The sequence below is a fragment of the Carassius carassius genome, chromosome 2 (genome assembly GCF_963082965.1).
Source record: "Carassius carassius chromosome 2, fCarCar2.1, whole genome shotgun sequence".
NCBI classification, from domain to species: Eukaryota; Metazoa; Chordata; class Actinopteri; order Cypriniformes; family Cyprinidae; genus Carassius; species Carassius carassius.
In genome coordinates, this window is record NC_081756.1 from 6,769,406 (window position 1) to 6,795,202 (window position 25,797).

Consider the following 25,797-nt stretch of genomic DNA (forward strand, 5'->3'; position numbering starts at 1 on the left):
TTGGCATTATTTGCAAAGAAGACAATTCCATAATAATGCACTGCTAAAAACAAATAAATAACAAACAGTCTGAAACTTTCTGTGTTTGTAACATTGTGTATTGCAGCATTTCTCATGTTACGACCTCCTTAGGATGAATCGCTTGTGTTTTCCTCATTTTTAGGTCACTCTGGATAAAAGTGTCTGCTGAATGAATAACTGTAAATGAAATGTCATACGAGCCTAATTTCAGAACCCAAAGGACATCTGGGGTAAAGGTGACAGCGCGGTGCTTTCCCTCCGAGATTAAGTTTAATGTTAAGAATAAACACGACAGCACGCTTCAAATGACATAATGCTCTTATTATTCTCCTTCACTGCTCGGGATGATCAAGTAAAAACATACTGAGTGGGAATACTACCTCATAAGAAACATAGGTTTCTATTTTCAGGGAGGGCAAATGAAGCCCGAGGCTGATCAGGCGGGCACAATACCCATGAAATAAATCCATTCCAGACTGTGAAATCTTTTCCTTTAAAGCACAGCTTTCAGCACAGATAATGCTCAACAATATTTCAAGGAGGATTGCGCTCCGCTGTTGTCCTATACACGTCTTCTGAGGTTATGAGGTTTAACGAGAGCTATGAATATATACAGTCGGGCACCACAGAGCTTATATTCCTTAAAAATGGGCTTCGGCTACTTAATAGATATTGTTTTATTAGAGATGTCTGCTGAGGCGAGCATCGCTGTTTGGAACTCATCACGCGTTGTTTGTGCCACTTCAAATCTTGAAGCTTGTTGAAGAGAGGTGTGCTATTACTTTCCCAAGCAATCAGACCTGTTATTTTTGCCTGGTGGGTGATAAAATGGGCAAAAAAACAAACAAATCCCTTAGACTTACAATGAAGGAAGAGATAACAGTTGGAACTTTTGGATTTGCCATGATTGTATGTTTTGTAAAAATGTAATGTAATGAGTTGACACTGAATCTGGCGAATGAAGTCTAAATTTAGACAACTGGTGATGTTTCTCATAAACAGAGCTCTTCTGATCATTTACAAGTGGTAGACGGACTGCCTCTGGCCTTTTTTTCTAACTCCGCAGGGAAGGCACAGATGGTATGGAATGGATAGAAGTAGAAAGAGAACTATATAACCGGTTTCTGAAACAGAACTTGGCTTTGAATTCACTTTGTATCAGTGCCATCATATCAGATTGAGGAAATTAAAAAGAAAGGATATAGTCAAATCTTTTTTTATGTTTTTTAGCATTACAACCGCAGCCATCATGCAAATTATATACAGTAGGATCTAAAAGTCTCAGAGCATCAGTGAAAATGTTTCTATTTTTTTTTCTAATTTAATTAAAGGTACAGTTCACCCCAAAAATTTAAATTTGACCTTCAGGCCATCATGGATCCTCTGCAGTGAATGGGTGCCGTCAGATTGAGAGTCTGCATTTTTGTAAAAAAAACAAATGTTTTGTTTCACAAGACATTAATTGATGGACTGGAGTGGTGTGTGTTATTTGTGAATGATTTTGATGTATTTATCAACTGTTAAGACTCTCGAACTGACGGCACCCATTCACTACTTCTGGATCCATTGGTGACTAAGTGATACAATGCTACATTTCTCCAAATCTAATGAAGAAACAAAATCATCTACATCTTGGGTGACATGAGGTCGAACTATCCCTTTAAAATAACATCTTAGTATTCGGCCAAACTTTTGTATCTGTATTGCTGTCACATGTGGAAACCGAGATCTATATCGGTTTCTATTCATATATGTGAACCTGTGATTCATTAATCATGCTTTTTGTGAGCTAGTGTATGAAGTGGGATACTAATGAAAAATGGAAAATCTAAACCTATGCAGTCATTTTTGCAGTGGAACATAAAATGAGAATTATTGAAGAATATTCACAGAGCTCTTTTACAACAACCTTGTTTGTAAAACTTGATATTTTATTATCTAATGCTTTAACTTGTTTCAAAAAATGTTGGGGTTATTGGATACAGTTCTCATATGTCTATCTATTTCAACATCAATAAATAAATGAAAATAATAATAATAATAATAATAATAATAATAATAAGAGAGATCTGCTGATAAGCTGATCATAATTTCTTCTGTCTTTCTTTTCAATTTGGTATTGTATATAGCCTAAGACACGGACACAGTCTTGACAGGTTTCATACGAAGAGACTCATCCTTAACAGTTAGAAATATAGTCAAAAGTAAATTACCTCATACAGTAACAGCACGCCACTTGTCTGGATAAAAACGCCTTTATTGGCGTCTATATGAAACACTTTGCCAAGCGCAAACAACCATAGGCTCGTGCTGCTAACCTCAGTAGTGGCGCGCGCTCGTTCTGCCATAGGCTTACATGACAACACTTACATCGGCTGGCGTGCCATCTGTCGTGAAACGGGACAAATATTTCAGGTTTGTTGAACTTGACATCCCGGGTGAACCGGTAAGAAGTGATGCTGCTCTGTGAATGAGAGAGAATAACGCGGGAGTAACTCAGGGATGTTTGGGATGCATCGAGTCGCGTGCCAGGACTGAAGCTTTGATGCACATCCACAGGCTCCTGTTTTGATGAGTTTGGAGGCGATCGCTCCTGCCTGAATCATAACCGGCTGGATTATCGACGAGCAATATGCGGTTGTTGGTTGGTTTTGTGTTGTCAACTTTTTGGCTATGGGAAGCGTCGCTTTCTCGCGTTTACACCAATCACTGGGCTGTTCGGATCCCTGGAGGACCAGCACAAGCTGACTATCTCGCCTCTAAATATGGCTTTACCAATTTGGGTCAGGTAGGCATATTTTTCCTGTTTTAATTTAGTTTCCTGGTCACTATAGTACGCATTGAACGCATCTATAAGTTCCATGAGAGTACAGCATCACTGATATGAGACTATCAAAAAACTAGCAAGTTAGGTCATGCATAATTTACGCAAATACTTGCGCACTGAAATGCATTGCTCAGGGCTTTCATGCTGCATCTGCACGCAGCGGTTCGCAGTTCGTGGAAAATGTGAACAACTTGGTGCTAGAAATGAGACTGTGAGTTGTGTAGCAACAGTCAACCAATCATTAACGGTTTCAGCGCTTGGCTAATTAGATATTCATGAGCCACGTACAGCAGCAGAAACTTTTACGCGCATGTTTTTAGTTTCAGTGAAGAAACTGCGTGCGCAAGTGAAAATGTCAATCAATAAGGTGAATAAAATTCAATCGAGTGATTGTGGACTCACTGTTAAGATAAACAAAGCAGACATGCAGATGATATGGTTGCCCAATCAACCTCATAATGCAAATAAATAATATATTAAAGTTGGGGCCAAAAACAACAGAACTGTTCATTGTTCAAAAGTAAACTTAATTAAACACTGAAATGTAACTTCATAGATTCAACAATATGTACAATTATTACATATCGACATTAGCTGAATAGGAAAATTAAACTGTACATGTATTTTGATGTTTTATGGATTGGTGAGACATCCAATAATAAATTGCGACTTGTTTGGTGATTGGTCCAATTTAAATAACCAAGTTTTATTTAATTTAACTTGCTCATACTTTGCATAGTTTCAGTCATGTATTTCCAAGCATAAGGAGATCAAGAAAACATGTCCATGTTTGGTTGAAATGAGATAGTCATTCAGTCTTTCCCTCCTCCTACTTGTAAAGAAAATTATTTGTATTGCTGGGTGAGATTGATCAACCAATGAGAAACTAAATTTGATTTGAATTTCTAAAACTCTGGCTACTGAAGCAAAGTTCCAATGGTTATTTTCAAGAGCAGGTGGAAGAATTCTGAGTTCTGAAAGTTTGGAATGCTTTGAGGTTGGAAATAGGAAATTTCAGCTTGATTATTCCCACTTCTGACTTGTCTGGATCACGACATTGGCAGCTACCACTAAATTAGACCACCCAAACATCCTTTCAATAAAACCACAACCTCTAAAAACATGTGTGTCAACAAACCTGAGCACTTGATTGGCTAATACCTGTTTTCTGTTGTGAGTCTATATTTTATCTCAAAGCAAAAATTTCAGTGATATAATTGTTTTGTATTATATTACAAAAATTGCATGCTGAACCTAACAATATTGGAAGAGCCTTTGCGTTTAATTTGGTCAAATGCTGTATCGCGTCATATTCTTGCAGTATGTCCAGAATTGCCCCCCGTCCTTAAATAAACTCTTCCTAACCATGTTTACATCGTGAGGACTTGAGAGATCATCCTGTGGATTGTTTGAACATGTTGTTCAGTTCTTGTTTCCCAAGTCAACCGCACAGTATGGAATGCACTTCTCTCTTAGAGGGCCTTAGGATATCTGGAGTTGGGGTTTGTTAAAATTAACACTGCCTTTGCTAATATTATGCTTTGAATCTGGTGCCTATTAAGTTCACTTATCTCCAAGACTTCAGAACTTTGGTTTAAGAAGATTGGTTGCTCAGTCTCCCATCACAGTGGCAGATCTAGTTTATTTCTTTGTTAAAGGGTTATTTTAAGTCCACTCTGTCACTTAATGCATGAACCTCAGTTATGATCTGTGTGTTCTGACAGCAAGGGGAATCAGAAAGATTAAGTTAATTTACAGACAGCCTTTCTGAAAAATAAACACGTTGTGCCAAACCTGTATGACTTTCTTCATAAGGAAAACTAGTCATCATAACAGTCAACTTGCTTTGATAAAATATCAGATCACGTTCTTAGTGTAATTTCAGTCAGAGTTATGCGATAATCAATCACTGTTTGTGGATACCATTGAAAGGAATGTTGCAAATTGTCTGTGACAGCATTTATTTTTCAGTGTAAACTCTAAAAATAGATCAATCCAAAATGAATGTTTGATGGCAAATGTGTTGAAGATTCATTAAATGATAAGATGTTTTTCCACAAAAGCAGTTTATTCAGCATATTGAAGCCTCTCCTCACACTGAAATCAGATAAAAAGGCTTCTGGTCTCCTGTCCTGTGTACTGAAGCATAACACTTTTTTTTTGCTAACTTTGGAGGCTTGTCTTCAAGCAGCTTTGGCTTTACAATTGCATTTGTTGCTGCTATAAAATAATCGACTATTTTTGCACCATTTAATTAAATTTATATACTCCCAGACACAGAACAGACATTTTGGTGGGAGCGTGGAAAGAAACAGTAGTCATTTGCTTTATTAGAATGATGTTGAAATTGATAATTCAAGGTAAGAAATAAAAAATAAAATTACACACCGTTGCTTTTACAAGTAGTACATACAAGTTGCAGCTGTGCGCTTTATATATTCTGTCTTTATTCATCAGAATGTTCCACCAGAGTTCCAAAATTCTGATTCAGAAATGACATCATTCCAAGTTTGATGTCATGGACACTAAAATGCTTTTGGAACATTGCAATCATGAGGTGTGAGTTTAAATATGTTGGAAGGAGAGGACTTTTAAGCAATTACTGTACATTTGTATCTGTTCCTCATGCAAAGCCATCAAAATAAAATGTCTTTCATTGACAAGCAATACTGAACTATCCCTGTAACTATTTGTCTCAGAAGTAGCGGTGTGTGTGATAGATGTGCTGGGAATCACAGTCAGATCTTGAGGGCAGTAGACATGTGCCAGTTAGATTTTGCCTTTCATGGCACCACCCACTGTGTACCATATGTCCATTCTACTGAGATTCACTTTGGCGTTTTATGGGGTTTGAATAACAATCCATGTGCATGAAGGTTTTATACTGGAGTCTGTGTTGATATTGGTTCTTTTTGGGTAGGCTAGTCCCTGCCAAGATGCAATTTCTGTCCACCAAAGCTGTCTGATAAAAGTTTATTTCATGCCTTTCTGAAATGTGCAACCGTGATTTCTCTTGCTGTTTTTCATGGTTGTTTGTTCTGTAGATCGGAGGACTGGAGCACCATTACCATTTCCATCACAGCAGGGTGGTCCGCAGATCCACCTTTGTCACCAGAGGCCCTCACATCTTCATTCACATGGACCCGAAGGTAAGCCTTCCCTCCAGTGACCACATGCCAACACTAAACAAACAAGTTAAAGCAACAGTGCACCCAAAAATGAAAATTTGCTCAAAATGTGCTCACCCTCAGGCCATCCAAGATGTAAATGAGTTTGTTTCTTCATGAGAACAGATTTGGAGGAATTCAGCATTACATCACTTGCTCAGCAGTGGATCCTCTGCAGTGAATGGGTGCCGTCAGAATGAGAGTCCAAAACAGCTGATTCACGTGTTCACACGTACATGAAATCGGAATATATAATTGATGCGTATTTGCCGGGCTGTATGGCACGTATGCTGTGTTGTAGTGAAAGTGTTCAATAAAAAAGGAAACTTTGACTTTAGTGGTATTATTTTTAGTATGGAGACGTTTCTGATGCGTCATAATGGACAGAAGGCACAATGTGTCATTAGGAATTAAACTAACGATGTGGATATGTATTCAAGTATTACACTAAGCATTTCACCAATTAAGTTCACCTATTATCTAAGAGGCCTCATTTGTAATTTTGGGGTTGAGTTATGGCATAATCTTTCATGTCATGTCATTCATGTATCATTTTTAATGCCATGTATCATTTTTATTTTAACTTTTTGTCAATGGTGGCAGAAGTATATAAATATTCAGAATTCTGCTTCACTGAAAATACAGAATGGTTTTAGACACAGATGCTTGCATATTGTCACTGATTACATATGTATTTTTAAAGGTTTTATATTATTCTTTCATGCTTTGGCAATATGCCATTTATATTATAAGATGTAGATGAGTTTGTTTCCTCATGAGAAGAGATTTGGAGAAATTCAGCATTACATCACTTGCTCACCAATCGATCCTCTGCAGAGTAATATTACAATGTAAATGTAATATTATTCTTTATTTTTTATTTTTCGTTCATACTGTCTTCAGTTGCATTGATTCAAAATATAAAAAAATGTGCAGCTGAACACCTATTAATCAGTTTGTGGATTTTGGATTTTATTTAGCCAATATTGCTCCCCCCGAATAACACAAATATATAAAATTAAATAACAAAAATAACACAAAAATGCAAGATAATGCTGCAGTCCTAATCTAGTTGTCTAATAAATCTGCCATTTTGTTTAATAAATATTACTTTTTGAGTACTTGCTCTATTCCTCTTTTGTAAAAGCGTCTGCTGAATGCATAAATGGAAATGCAATTGGTCAAATTTGCATAGAATCATCAAAATGATCTAAAACTGAACTAAAATTAAAAATCCAAAATAGAATTAAACTAGTAAAACTTTCAAAACTATAATAACATTTTCTTAGGAGGTTTAGCAACCATTATAGGGGGTCAATTTCTTGGTAATAATTTTTTTTTTTTTAGACTTTACAAAGGGAAAAATTTATGTTAGTCACATATGCAAACTATTTTAATAAATCTAAAGTATTTTACGATCTTACTACATCTAGTGCCAATTTATCATTGTACTGTATGCCTGTCAGCAAATCAGGTTGGAGAACCATGACTCCTGTTGAATATTAATGATGACTACACAATGATAAGAATATTCATGAGCCAAGCTGTTAAGTTCTGCAACAATTGTGCCCTCCCTACTTTCCTCATGGCCGTTGAGCCTCTCCATCCTGCACGTTAAATCACATCGCATCAGTATGACAGGCAGCCGTGTTTGTCCAAGACTTCATTTGACAGAGCGGCCAGGCATTCAAACTCAAGCTGTTTCCAGGGTTTGGAAAGCGGCCCTCTCCTGCTAAGATTATCTCCTCCTGACAGCCGGCATCTTGGGAGTAATAAAACAGTTCAGGTCTGTTGGAGGGCATCTGACGGAGGGCCTCTGGTCACACCCTGCCCCGGGCCATGTGTACAAATGGTGCTGCATGGCAGAAGCACAATAACCCATTTCATCAGTGTCAGGCAGAGGCCATGCAAGACAGCGCGAAATGTTTTTTAACCACAAGCAAAGAGCTGTCGAGCCTAAAAAGAATGAAAAAAAAGCTCTTCCAATAGATGTGTTGGTGTCCTCACAAAAGGACACTGATTTTTTTATCTTTCATATCTGCCATGCCATGTTCAACCTGCTGTTGTTGCATAGAGATAAAAGACACCAGTGTTCAATAAGTAATTACACTACCATTCAAAAGTTTGGGGTCAGTATGATGTTTTGAGAGAAATTTTTTATTTTCGGTTGATTGATTCAAAAGAACTGGTTCATAGGAGTCATTTGTATATCATTTGCCCGATTCAACAATTGTCAACTGCAGTTGATCATGCAGCTTGTTCAGATGTGTTGTCTGTTTATTTTCTCTCATGACATACAATTTAACCACCAAACCATTCATTGGAGATTCATTCGTGGTTCAGGAGTTTTTTAGTATGATCCAATGATTCAAGGATCTTTTATGGAACCAGTTGAACCAAATAGAATCAATTTTTTATTGATTTATTTAATCTAAATTTATTTTTATTAAGAACATGTACTTTATTCCCCTCTCAAGCCATGCTTTTAAAGCACTGGGACTGTTACAGATAAAAACATAATTAATGCAGTATGTGATTTTCATTACATTTTCCTCTGGACCTTTTTAATGAAAGCTAGAAAGCGTATTGCACTAGTGATTCCAAAGTTAAGCCCATCTGAGGGGAACCATGAATTTGGGCATTGCTGGAGGACAGATAAATCTACAACCATGGCTGGGTGACTACTGTAAAACTATTGCACATCCCTTATTTAAAACAGATGATGCATTTTAAGGGAATGATACCTAGATAGGATCTGGATGTGCCCAGTGCTGCACTAATCAATATGAAATGCACATTTTTTTTAGACTAGCACACTCACATTCATTGCTTTATATTAAGTATTCAGGATGAAATATGATTGCACTACCAAAATGTAATGATTATGAATGAAATAGCTCATACTTAGAGCAAACACCCTATAAAGTATTCATCATACACTACTATTAAAAAGTTTGAGGTTTGTAAGATTTGGTTGAAGGGAATACTTTTATCTCTGCAATGCATTTGAAAAAATTGTTCAAAAGTGACTTTTACATTGTTACAAAAATGGATTTAAATTAAATACGGTTCTTTTGAACTTTCGAATAATAAAAGAATCCTGAAAAAAAAAATCATGGTTTCCATTAAAAATATGAAGCAGCACAACTGTTTCAACACTGATGATAATAATAATAGAAATGTTTCTTGAGCAGCAAATCAGCGTATTAGAATGATTTCCGAAGGATCATGTGACACTGAATGATGATGAAAATTCAGCTTTGCATCACAAGAAAAAAATGCATTTTAAAATATGTTCAAAAAGAAAATAGTTTATTGTAAATAGTAAATTGTAATAATATTTCATAATTTAGCCATTTTTACTGTATTTTTAATAAAATAAATGAGCGTAAGAAACTTGACGATTTCCCGAATCATGACTTTTTGAGGTGTGCTACTACTTTTCTAAGTCAACAGACTCATATTTTGTCTTGTGTTTTATGAAATTGAATTATTAAGAAAATCTCAAAATATTTTGGATGATGTGACTTTATTTTTTCCTCAGGCTGGATTTGGGGAAGCATGCCTCGGAGTACTGTATTTCCATTTATTTTTCCTCAAAATCCAATGACTTCATTAACCTCATGTAATGAAAAAGCTAGAGCGTGACTAAATACAGTGCATGCGTTTCACAGACGTGTTTATGTGCATGAAGGTGAGCTGAAACTGTTTAGTCTGTGATGCTCTTTCTACAGGTTGACTGGGCGCAGCAGCAGCTGGTGAAGACGAGAGTTAAACGCCACGCCAGGAGCGACCCGAGCTACATCCACTTCAACGATCCCAAATGGTCCAACATGTGGTACATTGTTAGTAGATATTTCACACATTCAGTCCTGTATTTCATATCTGCGCTGTCTTTTCACCCTTTTTTTAATGAAGATATTTAGCAAAGGAATCGTTGCTGTTTCCAATGACTTCTAGAGAAAAGGGCCACTGATTTTCTCTTCATTTAAACCAGCTTGTTTGTGTAGCTCCTGTTGTTTTATTGCAGGGCTGTTTCCACTGCTCTTGCCTCATAAAAACCAAACTGTGTGAAAGCAGTGAGTGTGCACCAGTTTGTTTCCCTAAGAAGCTTGATGCTATTGAATCACAAATGAGTTTATTGTAGGTTCAGTGATGTCGGGAGGAAATTAACGAACAGTAACACTAACGCCGGCATCCATCAGGCCAAATTAAAGTCATAAGCATCATTTTATATAGTTGTTCAAGAATCAAGAATTCCCTCATCAAGTCAATGTTACTTCAGAAAATAAGCTCTGTGACCAACCACAGTTTATGATTCTTTAAAGATTTGTTCATCAAGATTACCTGTTAGATTTACCCAAAACGAATGACATTTTATGACTGCTCACCGTCTCCGAAATCAGTAAAACATTTTTAAATAGGTACTGTCTTTATAAATAAACCGCAGATTTGAGTTTTAAACAACTACACTCTCGCCTGAAATACTTTTAAAATTACATTTCATGACACAATAACAGTAATATTTTGAAAATAATCCGAATAAATGGTGGTTGAACTCAAACAATGCTGCGTGAACTCAACCAATCAGGATGTTCAGCGCTCAAGTCCCGCCCCCGAAAGTTCCGGAACTTTGAAAAAGTACTACCTCGCCAGCAGGGACTTTCTGAGGGGCATTTTTTTACCCAGAACTTTATTTAGTTCCTGGTTCCTGCGGTGGCCCAAAGTCCCTAGTTCCTGGGTAAAGTTCCTGCGGTGGAAACGCGGCTTAAGTAGTTGACTAATGTTAACTAATGAACCTTATTGTAAAGTTTTTATTTAGTGTGGACACTGACTTCCATAGGATCCACTATGCTCTTTTTATGCTATCGTGGATGATTCTGATTGCATTAGAACGTTGCATTATTTTTGGAGAAAATTCAGATTGTGTATACATGCATCTCTTTCGGATAGGTTTTCTTTGTGGTGTAAAGATATTTTATTTGGCTTCTACAGGCTTCTTGAAAGTTTAAAGAATAAGTATTTGTTGAGAAATGTGCCTCCAGGAACTCTGTAAAAGCGGACGAGTGAGTTTATGTGTTCAGCGTGAGGACATTTAATGTCCCAGACAACCTCTGCAGTCCATTTAAACTCTTGTTAGCAACTGGCAAGTATAAGCTTCGAAAAATCACAAGGAAGTATTACTGATGCATTTTACATCCAGGTGTTAGGACTCCATAGAGCAGGGTGTCAAACTCAATTCCTGGAGAGCCTGGAGGTTCAACCCTAAATAAACGCATCTGATCCAACTAATCAAGTCCTTCAGGCTTATTTGAAACTACATGGTCTGTGTGTTGGAGCAGGGTTAGAACAAAACTCTGCAGGGCTCCGGCCCTCCAGGACTTGAGTTTGACACCCCTGCTATAGACAATACACATTAGTAACTTTAGATGTCAGTATTTTGTTTGTATAATGTCTCTGTCTGTCATTGACCTAGTTGACACTGATTGATTGCTGTATAATTAGAATTAGTTAAACAAAGCCCCTGAATTCCTGAATATTCCGGCACAAAGGAATCTGAGACTGTTTTCAATCCGTCCTCTGATGTTGACTTCGCACTGGGACGTCTTTGTTGATCGTGTCCTCAAAGACGACGTTGAAAAGAATCATAAACGAGACCCTCAAGGACACACAAACCTCTGCTGCTGAATAAACATGAATCTACCCGTTTCATTTACAGAGTCACGTGGACGCTTGTTATGACATATTTCCTCTCAGATGGATTGAGACATAATTTCACTGAAGGCTTGTGTTTCTGAAGAGTCGAGAAACAGCTTAATTGTCTGCCAATGCTTCCTGTTTTCAAAGTCAGGTGCATGTGCCTGAAACTGATAGCAAGTGAAGGTACGTGGATGTTGATGACTTCCTGTTGTTTTGCAGCACTGTAATGATAAAAACAGCCACTGCCGTTCAGAAATGAATATCCTTGCGGCCTGGCAGAGAGGCTACACAGGTCGAAATGTGGTCGTCACCATCTTGGACGACGGTATTGAGAGAAACCATCCAGATCTGGTGCAGAATTATGTGAGATTATCTTTATCTCCTGTTACAGGTCATGCATTATTGCTGTAAATGCATTTTTTTAAGGCAAGACAGACACTTCAGGTAGAAACATTGTTGAGATTTTGGGCTTTTCATAAATTGTATTCTTGCAGACTAGTAGAATGAAAACACCAAAAATACACTTTTGTAAGTGTTTATTTTATTATACTTTATAAATGCTTAGATTTCAATTATATAGATATCATTAAAATCCATGTTATAAAAGAATGTAAAATCTGGATTTATCCAAAGTTCAGCTTTCTGTTCTGGAGATGTGTGCAAATACATGCATATTTAAATAGAAATAGAAAACTTGAAATTACATTTTTCAAGTTCATAAATTTATTATTAAATAATTACTTAACATTTATTTATTATGAATTTTTTGTTTTACTCTATTCACCTGGGGTGTCCATTTCCATTTTTAAATGTCTATTTTTTACATTTTATTTCAGGTTTATATTTGTTATTTTCTGTTTCAGCTTTAAGTTAAATTAAGACAACGTACAATTTCCACTGCAACTACACTATAAGAAAAAATTGCACGAAGTTGTAAATAAGACTAATTTATACTATTTCACTATTTTTACTTCAAAATTTCAATTAAATTAATTAAATGCATTACTTGCTGTTTTCTTGTAATCGTTAGTAAAATTTACTAGCAAGTTTTACACCAATTATTTACTATATTTACTGAAGATTTTAAAAATTGCCATTTTATTATTATTGGTGAAATGTACTTGCTATTTTTACATCATTTTTTATTCAATATTCACTGAAAGTAGAACTGAAAGCTTTTATTTTTTTCAGATAACATTTTGTTTTCACTTCATGTAAATGATTTTAATACTTTTGGTTTTAGTTAACACTGCTCAACATAGTATGATTTATAAAATAATTGATTGTTACATATTTTAGCACAAATTAAAGTGGAAAACATAATGTTAATTTCACTCTAAATTCCTCAGATGATATATTTGTGTTTTGTGCATTATTTAGGACCAGCTGGCGAGCTACGATGTGAACGGAAACGACTATGACCCAACCCCACGATATGACTTCAGTAATGAGAACAAGTGAGTCCTGATGTCCTCAAAACTAAACGCACCTCACTTGCTGCAAACACGTTCGTGTCTGGCTGTGAGGGATCATGCAGAGGGAAAGTGAAAGCCGTCACATCCTGTAAGCAGTGAGATTATCTAATAAACCCAGTGGGATTTCATAATGATCTCATGTGGAAGGAAGCGAGTTCTGAACTGGAAATGTTGACCATTTTTTAGAGAGTAATGCAATATTACAATGCATTACGGTGCTGACTATTTTGGACCACAATAGATCTATGACAAATAGAGCAATGTTTTGAAATTCTGGCATCTTCAAGGACTGTGTATATTTGGAGCGATGCAAATTAAGTCGTAACGCTGGACTCGTGTGGCTTTGCATGTCAAAGAATGAAGAGCTTTCTTTTGTGGCGAAGCACTGAATCCAATCCAATCCTGTGGGTGTGGATTTAATTGAAACGTCTCTGTCTTTAATAAGGACTTGATTTAATGCTTGTTCTCTGCATGTTTACCAATGAACTCTGCCAAGAGCTCAGGAAAAACCTCAAAGTGCTGTTTTGTTAATACTCATCAGGACATTTGAAACTGGAAAACAATGAAGTGTGGAACGTGCCTCCCAGAGCAGAAACTTAACTGAGTGAGGACAGGGAAAAAAAACATTGAAAGAGACTTTAGTGAAGAAGTCACTTGAATGAGAGAGAATGAGTGAGCAATGCACAAGATCAAAATGCAATGCATTTATAATGCATTTCTAAAGCAGCTGGCAGCGCTCTTGTGATCCTGGATCCGAAGTGACAGGATTGAGGATTGACTCGCATGAGCTTTCAAACGTGCCTTCAGAAACAGTTTTCGCTTTTGGTTACTGAAATGGAATCAAAGTTCACCTTCTTTACTTTGTTAATACAAGATCATGTGACACTGAGACAAAAATCAGCTTTGTATCAAAGTAATAAATTACATTTTACAATATGTTGAAATAGAAAACAGTTATTTTAAACTGTTGCAATATTTCACATTTTTTCTTTTTTTACTGTATTTTTAATCGAATGCATTTTTTTTAAATCAGTCATTATGAGCATAGATGTATATATTTATTAGTGATATCAAATTGTTTCACAATATTTCAATCAACGTCATTTAGTATCCTTGAGATATATTGATAATATATAATATTTGTAGTTTGTTTTTATTTTTGTATTTTCCATTTTCTTTTTTCTCTTTTTAATTAGTTTTAATATTTCTGTATAGCTTTTACTACTTTGTATTTCAGTTTCAGTTTTTTGTTGCCTTGTCACTTTAAAAAAAAAATATTTTTATGGTTTAAGTTTTACTTAACTATAAAAACCCTGACTGTAAATTGTTATAATATTGTATTATTAAGAATACAGTGTGTATTTTTAATCAAATAAGTGCATATTTTCAAAAAACATAAAAGATCTTACCAACCCTAAGCTTCTGAGCGTAGGCCATAGACAATGAGGCAAATCACTATGGCTTGAATCAGAGGCAGTTTCTTACTTTTGTTTTAGCCTTTTTACAGTTTTAATTAACCATGTGAAGAGGTCAGAATAAAATAAGGAGGTAATAGAAAAGAAAGACTCCAAATTCTGATCAAACTCAGGCTCAAACTAATATCTAAAATATTAGATCTTTGTGTGAATTATGATTGCATTTTCTTTTCTTTTCAGGCACGGGACACGATGCGCAGGTGAAGTCGCTGCTGTAGCCAACAACTCGCACTGCATTGTGGGTATAGCGTACAACGCCCGCATAGGAGGTAGTCTGTTTACGGTCAGCTTTCTTTCAGAAATGTCAGATGCTATTTCAGTTTGAGACCCGCCACGGCTGACACTCAGCACACACACAGATCTGCAAAACTGACCGATTGCCGCAAGTGTATAAACCCTGATCAAGCAACAGGTTTCAGACACAGTCGGGGCAGATAAAACAGGATTATTCTGCATGTGTGCACAGGATTAAAGCGGCGTGATGCCTGCGCTCCTGTCCGCCTCTGCTTGGAGAGGTCATTCATTTAGTGGACAGCGAACCACTCGACATTCATGCGCTCGTAAGCAATTAATCCTATGAAAAGGCCGATCATTTTTAATCAAAAAGCGGATTTCATGATATGCCATCAGCCATCTGGGTCCGTTTTGTTCAGGCCCGCAGCTGCGCTGAAGGACGTGAATATTTATTTATTGTACAAACAGGTGGCAGGACTGACAAATGCATCCTTTGCTCAGACTTGGCAGGGGGTTTCTGTCAGTTTTGTTCCAGTTGCACCATATGCCAAATGCATAAAGTTTAGCAACTGTGAGGATAGGGCTGCAAATGCAAGTCTGTTTATTAGGAGCCAAGCAAGAGTTGAATTCATTTGCTTGCATTCATTTTACTCATTGGCACTGGTGCCTGTGGCAACAGTCTGAAGGAAAGTTTTGAAAGACTTGAATGATTTCATAACCCACTACTTCAACAATTTTTTTTAAATCCACAACAATCCCACATCCATAACCATCCCACTTTAGCGAAGTGCATTAAACCCCTTCTGTATCTTGCTTCTTACTGCTGCTTGCATCAATATGTATTTGATTTGTTTACATTTTTAAAGCTTTAAAACTCTCCTATTTTTTCTCATAAAATAGAAGAGGACAGAGGTGTTTATTTTTATTTACGACACTAAAAAACAGTACAACAACAGAAACTATATTCACTCCGGAATTGCTAGTAAGTTTCAGAATTACAAAATAAACGTCAAATAACACAAAGAATTAAATGTACAATTTTGAAGTAGCAAGACTGAAATTGTATTTTCTTGTAAAATGTAAAACGTACTCCATTAATCCGATTACACAATGAATTTGCTGAGCAATTAATAAGATCTGCGTGCTCTGTGATAAAAAAAAATAAACATCTACCATTTGCTTTACAGAATAACACATTTTTATGGATGAAGATGATCTAAAAAAAAAATAGCAGAAAGATGCATGAATCAAGTTATCCTGAACAAGAGACATGCTTTATATTTATAGCTAAAAACAATTTTCTAAGCTTGCGGTTGACAGATACATCTGTTTTTATAGTGCTTAAGACATGTATTCCTCAGTGCAAAACTTATAGGCTTATATTATACTTATAAATTGTAAAAGTCATTTAAGCTTCAGACCAGATGTTGTTTTTGGTAATGTAAGGCTATATATATAATATTATATTATTATTATGTTTGACAGAGAGTTGGTAATTTTTCCAAACCTGATACAGACAGATTAGCACAACGAAAGACGTGCTTTAGGTCTTTTGGCTCAACAGTTGATGTTTTTTCCCCCTTGCTTAATCACTGAAAAGCCGCCAAAGCTAATACGTGTCAGATTCAAGCCAATGACTTCATCGCCTTTTGATTACATTTCTAATCTAAGCAGCCTGGCTTTGGCTGCTATGTAAAACTTCACGTCCCTTAACCATAATTAGAAATGTAGAAATGATTAGTTCTTCTGCTCTGCGGTTCAGAAAAGTGTTTACTCGGCGCTGTTTGAGAAGTCGAGAAATCAGTTTGAGGTGTAATGCAGCTTGTTAGAAGTGAGAGGAATGATAGAGAAGTGTTGAACCTCCTCAGAGGTGTTTCAAGGAAAGAAAACTCTGTCACGTACTGAGTGTTACTGAGCATATGGTGTTAGAAATAATAACACACGCACACAGCGTCTCACACTATACAGTCAGGATCTATTCTAGTCTTAATATGAGCACACAGGAAAACAAACACACATGTTTGTTATCATATTATGGCAGGAACCTTTGGACTTTCTGAATTAAGCTGATTCATTTTGCCTGCTCATTTCCTTTAGCTGAAAGTTTATAGGTTTGAATCCTAACTTTCATCATTGTGCCCTTAACAGGGTTTCAGGGGGTGCTTAGAAAGTCTTAAAAAGTTGCTGTATGTCATTTTTTATAATTTTTTTATTTTTATTTTGATAAAGCATAAACATACCATAACATTTTTTGCAGATGTTTAGGAAACGTGCTAAGTTCACATTGTTGTTTCACTTAAAAATGTTGTTTTACTTTGAAATGTGTATTCTGTGTCTGAATGTCTGTTTTGTTTTTTTTGTTTTTGACTCCGCCCACTGGTGCTTCACCCATAGGATTTTCTTCACATTAAATTCAATGTGTTACTTATGGAAGCCAGTTTTTGCCATGAAATAAAAATAAAATAAAAAGGTAATTGTGACTCTTTTTTTAATCTCAAAATTCAGATTTTTCCTTTGCAATTTTTTTAAAATGTATTTCACAATTCTTTTTCAATTCCTGAGAAAAAAAGGCAGAAGTCTGAGTATTTCTTTTATTGTTTTTATTTATTGATTAATAAATATAAAAATGTAATTTTAAATTTCTTTTTAGAATTGTGAGTTTATTTCTTAGGATTGATAGTTATAACCCGACAGTTACAAGTTAATGTTTCCTAATTCTTCTTTTATATCTCACAGTTGTTGTTGTTTTTTCTTAGAGTTGCAAGAAAGGAAGTCTGAATTGATAGATAAAAACTAAGATTAGAATTGCAAGTAAAAAAAAAACTTTAAAACTTTAAACTTCTAAACTTTTTACAGTTTTTTTTATCCCATGGTAGAAACAAGCTTCGGTAGTTACTTTCCATTTTTTGTAGTTATTTGAGAAATTGACTAGCAATTTCTGAATGAAAAGTACAAAGTTTACTCTTACAGGCTTTGGATTACATTTTCAGCTTAATGACTTACATAGATATCACAGGTTTTGTACCACCTATTCTCTGAAGTTATTAGATTAGATTAGATTCAACTTTATTGTCACTGCACGTGTAAGGTACAAGGCAACATGCTGTTAGCATCTAACCAGAAGTGCAATAAGCAGTAAGTAAAGAATATACAAGGTCTACAATATGTACAATAACTATACAGATAAGTATTATGGACATAATTTACAGATTTTAAATACTATCAGTATTAAATACTTGTGTTAACAAGCATATGGCATATGATTCTGTCTGGCTTTGTGTGTCACTCTCCATTTGCTCCGTTGCATACATAAAAACTGTTCAAAAATTCAGCTCATACAAACATTTTTTATATAGCTCAATAACACTTGAAATATAGTCCAAGAGACTACTTTTATGACAATTTCCTTGTGCATTTTGTGTCTTGGCAGTGTAAACCACCATCTGTTTACGCTGCATTATTCCTAAAATTTGAGTTTCACAGAGAAAAGAAAATTATACAGGTTTGGAACGACAATGGGTTGATTATACAATGACTGTATTTTAGCTTTTTTTTTTTTTTGGATGAACTATTTCTCGAAGGTGTCCGAATGCTTGATGGAGACGTGACTGATGTGGTGGAGGCCAAGTCTCTGGGAATAAGGCCAGACTACATCGACATTTACAGTGCCAGCTGGGGCCCGGACGATGACGGGAAGACCGTGGACGGGCCGGGGCCTCTGGCCAAACAAGCCTTTGAGCTGGGAATTAAAAAGGTTGCTGTCTCAAACTCACACACGAACGGGAATTTCTCATCATTGTCAGGGCTGTTAAATTAAAGACTAAATTGAAATCATAACATTTGAAGGGAAGTTCAAAGATGCACCCTAAAGCTGATCTGGACTAGTATGTTATGATGTTTTTGTCTAGGTCTGGTCTGTATGGTCTTTTTTTATCACTGTAACAGTGAAAAATCATAATATTGTTATTTTTGTATGACATTCAACATAAAATGTTTTAAAATGTAATCTAACCATGTTTTAATGTTTGTTTTCCCCAAATGTAGTTGCTTAAATATTTAGAAAATTATTTTTGTAAAAATAATAGCAAGTTTTGTCTGAATATTTACTAGTTATTTGTGTCTTCTTCTTTTTTTTTTATTTTGCAAAAGTGATCTGTCTGCTAGAGGCAGTGTTGTTATTGTCTTGTTATTTTCAGTAATAAGAACAATTTTTATTTATTTATTTTTGGTTGATATTTTAATGTTTTTAAAAATTTAACGAAAAAAAAAAATGAAAAAATACATTTAGATAAAATGGAAGTGATACATTTACTAAAACTAAAATAAATAAAAATAGAAAATATTTATTAAAAAATAGAAAATCTAAATAGAAATAATAAAAACTAAATTAATAACATTTAAAAACAATGATAATAATAAAATTACAAAAACATAACATTTTTATTTGAAATTAAAATGAAAACTGGAAATAAAAAAATACAATCTAATTCAAAATATTAATAGTAAATGAAAAATACTAAATTAACACTGTATAGACAATTGCATGTTTTCATTCATATTTGCATAGCTTCATATTTCCTTCATGTGTGTCTGCAGGGCCGGAAGGGTCTGGGCTCCATCTTTGTTTGGGCGTCTGGTAACGGGGGCCGGCAGGGCGATCACTGCTCCTGCGACGGTTACACCAACAGCATCTACACCATCTCCGTCAGCAGCAGCACTGAAAACGGCAACAAGCCCTGGTACCTGGAGGTCTGTTCCTCCACCCTCGCCACCACGTACAGCAGTGGAGAGCTCTACGACCGCAAAATAGTTAAGTCACAGACATCTGTTACACCACCACAAGAAAGAGTTTGTTCCTGGAGTCCTCTTGTAATGTCACTGAAGTTTTCTATTTGAATATATTTCAAAATGTAATTTATTCCTGTGATCAAAGCTGAATTTTCAGCATCATTACTCCAGTCTTCAGTGTCACATGATCCTTCAGAAATCCGACTGATAAACTTATTTGCTGCACAAGAAACATTTCTGAGTATTATCAATGTTGAAAACAGTCGTGCTGCTTCATATTTTTGTGGACACCCTGACAATTTTTTTAAATGAATGGAAAGTAAGAAAACTGCATTCATTTGAAATAGAAGTTTTAAGTAATCAATTTAATGCATCCTTGCTGAATAAAAGTATACATTTATTGATGTAATTATTCTTAGTTATTGACAGTATTGAGCATAAACCAACAAAATTAGTATAATCTTAATTAATCAGATTCCTGTTTGAGACCCTGCACCACAAAACCAGTCTTAAGTGTCATTTTTTTTTTAATTGAGATTTATACATCATCTGAAAGCTAAATAATTAAACTTTCCATTGATGTTTGGTTTGTTAGGATCGGACAATATTTGTCCGAGATCTGGAATCTGAGGGTGCATAAAAATCTAAATACTGAGAAAATCATCTTTAAAGTTGTTGAAATGAATTCTTAGCAATGCATATTACTAATCAAAAATTAAGTTTTGATATATTTATGGTAGGAAATTTACATGGATCTTCATGGAATATGATCTTTACTTAATATCCTAATGATTTTTGGAATAAAAGAAAAATTTATATTTTTGACCCATACAATGTATTTTTGGCTATTGCTACAAATATACCCCAGCAATTTAAGACTGGTTTTGTGCTCCAGGGTCACATTTAGCCACTTTCACGTTAGTATTTCAGTTGGGCTTGTGCATCTCATGGTTATCAGTAAAACATTGCAACTCAATTATATTTAGGACATTTTGTTTCCTTTTACACAATAGCCTGTTTTGCTGCTCTATTGTGATGCTTCCTGTGCCCTGAAGCAAAACCAGTTGAGATGCATCAGAACAGATTGAGATTTTCATTTCGAAAGAGCAAAATAAAATCTTGTTTTCCAAGATATGTCCCCTTTAAGCGTGTATCTCTGTGTACTCCATTTGTCTTCTCCATCTGTCATCTACTCAACCTTTTGTCCTCGTCTTACTTTTGGGCCTCGTAAGTATGTTCTCTGCTTTATTGGCTCGTCTGATGCCACCTATTGTGTCCTACAATTCATCTCAGTTATTTCTGTGACACATTGTCCTTTATTTCTTCCCTCATCCCTTTTTAACCCTAAGTATTTGTCCAATAGATGTGCTATTAGATTTATAAGCATTCAAATGGGTTTTCTTTGCCTTATGGGTGTAAAAAGGGTTGGGAAATCCCAACACTGAAGCACAGATCTATCATCTTTGATAGCCATCTGCCAAAACTCTTCTGTAGCTGTCCCAGATCCTGTTGCTCATCCTGCAAATACAGCTGAGCTCTTGTTGTTAAAAATATCTATTGATGAAATGAGACGGTTGGAAAAAAAGACTGGGGCTAAATGTTTGGTCTGGCACCCACACATTTAGAAAACCACAGGGTGCAATCACAAGGTTTTTTTTTCGCTTTCTCTTCCATTAGTGCAGATTATGACATTATCCTTAAGAAAGACGACTGCGGGTTTCAGTTTTTTAACAGTGTTTGGATAATAGTTGAGGGCTTAATACAGTAGCTGATTTACATATGACAGGATTCTTTTTCTCTTGTGACACATAACATTTGTTCAGTGTCAAAAAATTTTTTTTAGTAATAATAAATATTTTTATGTAAGGTTTAAAGCATGGTTTTATTTGTGGAGTTGTTTAAAGCAAGCAATAGTATTGCTATTGCACATGTTAAAAATGTATTTAGGTAAAACTTCAGTGTGGAAATCACCTCACACCACCTCGACTGAAATTTTAAGTTCTGTTGTGTCTGTTATGTATTTCTCAAATTCACTTTGAAAAATGGTAAGAATATAATTTTGCCATGACTTATTTAGTTTGTGCATGAAACATATTTAACACAATAAAACAATTGCTATTTGATCCAAATGGTGGTTCATCTCGAAAAATAAAAACCTTTTAAGTTGGCTTGAAATCAGAACTGTTCCTATTTATACTCTTAATGCATTATTTTCAACGACGCATCCATGCATTAATTTTTTATACATTAAAAAAAATTACATTTAATGTTCTTGTTAGATAAGCAATTATATATATATATATATATATATATATATATATATATATATATATATATATATATATATATATATATAAAATCATACAATTATCATAACAAGTGATCAAGAAATAAAAAATATGAATAAAATAATAAATAAATTAATATATATATATATCTATTTATTTTTCAACCCTAAAATGATTCAATCACAATGTAGTTTTTTCCAGTGAAAAACTTATTATTCAATGATTAATGACTTTTGAATGATTTTTATTAACTTTTGCGAGATAATAAAGTAATATTTATTTATCTTTGATTTAAATTGCTTTTTTTTTTTTTTTGCTTTCTTAAAAACCTCTTAAATTCCCTTAAACATGCAGATGAAGTGGTTAATGAGAAGTCTGTTAATACCTTTCTCACGTCTTCATTAAAAAATTCTAGTATTGTCTTGTTTATTTCCTAACCGCTGTTTTCAAACACGGACATAAGCCCCCAACACACGCACACATTTTGGATGAAAGCATGTGTCTCCAATCCCAGCATCTTCCTCGGGACCCCATCGGTGGCACTGACTCCATTCGTGTTTGTCCTTTTGAGAAACGCCAGTGTAATCAAGCTCATGTTTGATTGAAGACACACTTGAGTCCTTGATCTCTCTGCCTGCAGCTACCAGAGCAGCTCTGTGGGTGACCCACTGTTTCCCAGAAAACCAGAACACAGAAATATTTACAGAGCACTTTGCAAAAAAACACTTGTCCAGTCACAGTCACGGAAGCACATTCTTTCAGAGGATAGCTGAATCTTTTAAAGGAATAGTTCAGCCAAAAATGTAAATTTGCTGAAAGTTTACTTATCCTCAGGCCATCCAAGATGTAGATGAGTTTGTTTCTTCATCAGATGTGGAGAAATGTAGCATTGCATCACTTGCTGACCAATGGATCCTCTGCAGTGAATGGGTGCCGTCAGAATGAGAGTCCAAACAGCTGATTCTGGCTAAATTGGAGTTCTTTATCAATAAATTAGTCTTTTTCCAGTGAAAAGTTATCTTAACTGAATCGGGAGAGAAATATGCACAGATCAAGCACCTTTTATAAGCCAAAACAGTTAAAACGCAAATATGTGGATGGGTTTTGATGTGAGAGGACAATAGAGGATGGACTTTTTTTAAATGAAGGAAGCGTTATTATTGATTATAGACATTTAAAACATCTTTATGATGGATTTTGTTTCTTACAAACGCACAGCCTTTTGCTTCACAAGACATTAACTGATGACATTGACTGGAGTGGTGTGGATTACTTGTGGATTATTGTGATGTTTTTATCAGCTGTTTGGACTCTCCTTCTGCCGGCACCCATTCACATTACATTTCTCCAAATCTGTTCCCATGAAGAAAAAAAGTCATTAGCATCTTTTATGGCCTGGGTGAGGAATTTTTAATTTTATTGAGGAGGATTTTGCCTAAACAGAAGACAGGCAAATCTAGCAGACCTGCCGTACCTGTTAATAAGATTTAAAGGACACCATTTGTCCACTTTGGACAGTAAACTGAGGTTATTAACTCGAGCGCTCTGTATTTGTGTGTTTCTGGTTCCAGGTGACCACAGATCTGCATCAGAGATGTACTGAAGGACACACAGGCACCTCCGTGTCTGCACCGATGGTGGCGGGTGTCATCGCTCTCGCTCTGGAGGCAAAGTCAGTTTTCTGCTCCTCTACATCACTTTCCACAGTTTTGACATCGTTTTTCCATAAAACACTGCTTCTTTATGCTCATTATTGTATTTAATATATATATATATATATATATATATATATATATATATATATATATATATATATATATATATATATATTAGGGGTGGCACGGTTCAACATTTTCACGGTTCGGTTTGTTTCACGGTTTTGGAGTCACGGTTTTCGGTACAGTTCGATATGTGCTATGTTTATGGAAAACTATACTTTCTGATAAAATAAAAAAAAGAAGAATATTCTATCCAACTACAAGCAACAGCACAAATAAATACATTAGAGTAAAGATACAAACAATAAACAGTGATTTTCAGTTTTTCTTTTTTTTTTGGCAGGTCTAGCATAAGTTTTTAGGTACAGATATTGAATAAAGTAATCAAATGTAAAACAGCATTGCATATTGGACTGTATAAATGAAAGATTATTCTTTATTAAAGTTATAAAAGCTTTTTAATCAAGAGCAGTGAGTGATTTCTTTGTTGTTGCTGTTTCTATTAATATAAAGACTGTCACTTTAAGAGAATGCACTGATACAGTGGCCTGCGTTCAGCCGGTTATGTCTGCTGTAGGATACTTACCAAGACGGCATTTTGACATAATTTTTGTGTGAATTTGTCCATTTAAACACAATACTTCAGAGAGATCTTATATTTGCGCGCGTTCTGAGGCGCGGGTTTGCGCGCACGCACAATTCTTCTCACTGCGCGCGCGAGCTCATGTAATTGGCTCTTAAATGTTTTAACTTTAAAAAATGATTAAACTTAGTTTAAATACATATTAACGTGTGCTGTTCAGGTCTCATCTGTGCCCGCCCGCTATCAGCACCTAAGCAATTCACATTGATCAAGAGTGAATGGTTTGTCCAGGGTTTTTTTTTCATCGCTGTTGTTGTAATGTCTGGGAATCCAGAATGCGCATCCATCAACAGAAACATATTAGTTGAACCCAGTTTGTTTTACGTGCTAACCATATTACAGATGCTTTGTCAGATTTAAGTTGAACCGCGCGGTCCCAGTGCGTGCCGAACCGTATATATATATATATATATATATATATATATATATATATATATATATATATATATATATATATATATATATATATATATATATATGGCAAAAAGAGACAATTCTGTCATCATTTTCTCACCCTTATATTGTTCCAAACCTGTTTAAGAAGAGGTGTTTTTTTTGTCCATGCAGTGGGGTACAGTTTTGTTACCTTTATTACTGTAGTGCTTTATACAGTACAGATTGTATCAAAGCAGCTTCAAATCATTGATGCAAACCTCTTCATGAGACAAATTGATATTCTGATGTAAAGTATAGCTCTTAAAAAGACGGTAGAGTTATTATTCAGCTCCAGTCAGTTCTGTAACAGTGGCAATGTTGCAAAATCCTTTAAATATAGTATGAAACGCATTTGATTCAGCAGTAATGCAACTCTACAGAAGACAATAGGATCGTCGTCATCCAGCTCAATTCAGTTCAAGTTTTGTTCTCTTCCAATGTAATCAAGTCAGTAATCCAACTCAATAATGAGTGTCCGTTAAAATTTGTGTCTTGACATTTTGAATAAGTGATAACCGGACTTTCCTTTTTAAGTCAACTGTCTCTTTATATTTACGTACTGTTAAACATTTACACTTTATAATCACTCATCAGTTCTTCTGCAGTGTGACACATCAGCCTGCCAGAATTTATTGTACAGTATGCATCTTTGATCATGACATTTAAAAACAAAAAGCTTTCGCTTAAATGCTTCAAATTAAGTTTGTAGACAAATCTATTATTATTATGACAGCCTAGCAACTGCCTTGCAACATTTACACTGATGCATTTGCAATGCCCTTGGAAGGAAGGATTAATTTTTCATGTGTATTTTAAATTTGATAAAACTTTTTTTTTATCAGTAAAACAAAGGAAATCAAAATTGAATGCAGTTTCGAGTTGGATTCCTCTGTTTTGCTTTCTGTCTGAGATTCTCTGCTTGTAAAGGCTTTCAGGACTGTAATTTAATTTGGCATAATCATGTATGTGTATATTGTGGTTTCAACTCTCAAAATTAAATTATATTTACATTTGAGGCATGATGTG

General features: G+C 35.2%; 1 protein-coding gene across 2 annotated transcripts in view; it reads left to right on the forward strand.

Annotated features, from left to right (window-relative positions):
- The first annotated feature begins 2,422 nt into the window (after window positions 1–2,422).
- LOC132101264 (proprotein convertase subtilisin/kexin type 6-like) overlaps window positions 2,423–25,797 on the forward strand; it is a 69,017-nt gene continuing 45,642 nt past the window's right edge. The window contains exons 1-9 of one of the 2 annotated variants that reach the window (XM_059506077.1): window positions 2,423–2,809; window positions 5,893–5,997; window positions 9,750–9,860; window positions 11,935–12,078; window positions 13,096–13,172; window positions 14,846–14,934; window positions 18,481–18,653; window positions 19,496–19,708; window positions 23,547–23,647. In XM_059506077.1, coding sequence (XP_059362060.1) covers window positions 2,654–2,809; window positions 5,893–5,997; window positions 9,750–9,860; window positions 11,935–12,078; window positions 13,096–13,172; window positions 14,846–14,934; window positions 18,481–18,653; window positions 19,496–19,708; window positions 23,547–23,647 — 1,169 coding nt within the window. In that variant the 5' untranslated portion in view covers window positions 2,423–2,653. Of the gene's footprint in view, window positions 2,810–5,892; window positions 5,998–9,749; window positions 9,861–11,934; window positions 12,079–13,095; window positions 13,173–14,845; window positions 14,935–18,480; window positions 18,654–19,495; window positions 19,709–23,546; window positions 23,648–25,797 lie in introns of those variants that run through there. The other variant, XM_059506086.1, reaches the window with a different exon arrangement.